At 56.0% G+C, this 3,072-nt stretch overlaps 1 protein-coding gene across 1 annotated transcript; it reads right to left on the bottom strand.

Moving 5' to 3' along the window:
- Nucleotides 1-762: 762 nt before the first annotated feature.
- Nucleotides 763-2,118, bottom strand: LOC131854046 (uncharacterized). Its single transcript, XM_059205166.1, has 3 exons — nt 1,830-2,118; nt 1,375-1,622; nt 763-1,317 (listed from the first exon to the last, which is right to left on the bottom strand). The coding sequence occupies exons 1-3, from the start codon at nt 2,116-2,118 to the stop codon at nt 763-765; spliced, it is 1,092 nt and encodes a 363-aa protein (XP_059061149.1).
- Between the last annotated feature and the right edge of the window lie 954 nt (nt 2,119-3,072).

Below are 3,072 nucleotides of genomic sequence, written 5' to 3'. Positions count from 1 at the left end.
GTCGATTCGAGAGATTTCTCGAGTCGTTGCCAGTCTGTTATTGTTTTGGTTGGTAGTGGCGTGTCGGGCGGAGGGCCCAGAAGGAGGGTTACCGGTCGATGGTCCGAGTTAAACTCGGCATGGACTTCTGGGGAGCTCACCCGTAGGGTTACGTTCCTCAGCAGTGCCATGTCCAGTATGTCGGGTCGGTGGTTCACGTTATGGGGATAATGAGTAGGGCGGAGCGGGGCGATTATCTCGAATTCGAGCGAGTCGGCTAGTCTGTCTAGTTTGTGGCCGTTTGTCGTGGACACGTGGCAGTTCCAGCGGGTGTGTTTACAATTCAAATCGCCAGCCAGAATGGTGGCGCTGTTGATATCTAGGAGGGCGCGTAGGTCGCTTTCCAGCAGTAGTTTGCCGGGAGGCTGATATACGGATGCCACGGCGAGCGGTCGGTGGCCGGTCATGCCGAGAAGACAGACGGAGGCCTCCATATGAGTGAGAGGCGGTGTTTGTAGCGGTATACAGTGTAGGGACCGTTTATAGTATATGAGCGTACCGACGCCTCTACAGGCGGTGCGGTCGTTCCTAACTAAGTTGTAATTGGCGATTCTAGGATCGCGGACTGAACGTTTCAGTAGGGTCTCCTGCACGAGGAGAATATCGACTTGGTGGTCAGTGAGAAAGGAGGCGATTTCCTCCTTTTGTTTTTTTAATCCGAACGCGTTAAAAACGCTATTCGAACGGACCGAGGCTTTTCTCTCTGAGCTCGAGTACCCATAATTACAGGTTAAAATTGAGGATGGCGGTAAGTACGCCGATGTGCTCGCAGACGGCTGCGAGCCTATTTTGGGGCGACTCCTTATACAGGCGGAGCTTGGAGGCCAGAAGGGCAATCTCGTTAGGGTCGATGGTGCTGGCTAAGCGAGCGACCAATGCGAAGTCCTGCGCGAGGGAGCTGCCGTTGGCCTTGGGGGCCGCGGGCAGTGGTTTGGGGACGGGTTTGTGTATGGGCATGGGCGGGGCCGATTGGACGGGCGGGGGCGACTGGGCGGGCGGGGCTTTCTGGGCGGGCGGGTTGGGTGCTACCTTGCTTACAATTGCCGGGGGTTTAATCCAGGCATTGTTAGCAGGCAGAGGGGCGGGTACGAGTGGCTCGGGTTGTGTTTGGAGCCTTGGCGGGGGCACGTGCCGGAGCACGGTTGCCCTGTGTGTGGGTGGCCTTCTTTTTGGCGGGACGTGGGGCGCGTGAACAACCGCGGTAATTCGCGGTGTGACCCTCTGTGAGGCAGAGGGTGCAACTGGGGGGCGTGGGGGTGTTGGGCCTACGGCCGCAATCTGCGGTGGCGTGATCGCCTAGGCACTTGACGCACCGTGGGCGAGCGAAACAATTACGGGCAGAGTGCCGTAGTTCTGACAACGGTGGCATTGTCCGGGGTAGGTACGCTTGCGAGGCGCCTCTACGGAGAGCGAGGATAGTTGGCAAACGCTCTTTATATCAAAGATCGATTTGCCTTCTGGGGATAAATCTAATACGACTAGAACAAGGTCGATAGCGGCCTTGTTGCGTGAGCGCGACTGGTACATACGATGTACCTCGTGCGCTGGGTAATTCTGGGACTGAAGGTCCTCAAGGATGGAGTCTGTTGAGAGCTCTTGGGTAAACCGCGTATTACAACGCGGAGTTTTTCTCTCTCGAGAGCATAGGTGTGATAACCTATGTTTTTCTCCCGCAGGAAGGTGGTGAGACGACGATGGTCGTCAGATGATGGGACTGATACTTTGATCCCTATTGAGGTAGCCTTAGCATGGCTGAAATTGATATGCTTGTTTTTAAGCATATTGGATACGGTGTTCCAGGCAATTTTGTCCTGGATGATGACGGGGGGCGGGGCTTTGGTCTCGGGGTGCGACTTGCGTGCACTCGGACCGGGGGCGGTTTAGCGGTGCCGTCATGGGCACGCTTTGTTTTGGCTGGCTGGGAGCCCTGGGTCTTCTTGGCACGCTTGTTGCCAACAAGAATAAAATCGTCCTCGTCTGAGGAGACCGGGGATGGAGAGAGGGGACGTCGCCGTCGCGGATGGTGTCGAGCTCCATACTAGGTGCGTCAAGCTCCGCGACGGAGTCGTCCTGCTCCATGGCGGGCGAGGCGGGTTCGGCCTGGTCGGCTTGGGTCGGGGAAGCGGCGGGAGCCGTTGCGAGTCGTCCTCGAATTCGTCAGTGTCAGTGTTCGGTTCGTCAGTGTGAGTCATCATTGGGGACGCGGGGGCGAGCTGTACACTAAGTGGACGGGCTTGGCGGCTTTGAATGCTATAAAAGCATTTAAGATGCCGGGACACTTTTTTTCCAGGAACTGGAAGAACAGAGGCATATCGGCCTCTGATAAGGACATTTTTTTTTTTTAACAGTGGTAATGTTAATTACCACTGTTCAAAAGAATAGAATAAGAGTAGAAATAGTAATATAAAACAATACAATAACAATACAACACAATAACAATACAATACAATGAAACAAGAGGGTAAGTCAGTACTTAAGATAAGGACGGTCGTCGGCGGGTGCAACCGACGGTGTCAGGGGGGCCTCCTGCCGGGTGAGGCAGGGGGGTGAGTGCCTATTGATATGTGACCCTAATATGTAAGATCACTAATCTTATTGAGTGAAAAATGTACCTAAGCGAACCTACTTGGTGGCGTCGGCGGCGGGCGGCAGGCAGCAGGCGTCGGCGGGTGTTGGTGGCAGCGGCGGCGGCTCGGATCGGCGCGTCGCGCAATAGGCGTGACGCACCTCCCTAACTCACGACAGTCCGTGCCACTGAACGTCCACACACAACACTTCACTTCACTTGAACGAAGAGAGTTTCTCCTTCAGTCCTCACAACACAACACTACACACGCGGAAAGTCCGGTAGCACTGTGTCGGAACGGATGCCGAGAGCGCGGTCGGCCGCGGTCGGCGCGGGACACGGAGGCCCCGGGCCACGCTAGGTGCACCGAGTGCACCTAACACGCGGCGAAGTATATGAATAAGAACGCGCGAACGTAACTGCGCTACGTGCGCGCGCGCGGTGGTTTGCTCGAGGGAGCAGAGAAC

This window comes from Achroia grisella, unplaced genomic scaffold (assembly GCF_030625045.1).
Source record: "Achroia grisella isolate CSIRO2021 unplaced genomic scaffold, CSIRO_AGI_Agris_v1 utg94589, whole genome shotgun sequence".
Taxonomy (NCBI): Eukaryota; Metazoa; Arthropoda; class Insecta; order Lepidoptera; family Pyralidae; genus Achroia; species Achroia grisella.
Note: the sequence above shows the minus strand (reverse complement) of the source record. Positions and strands in the feature narration are given on the sequence as shown.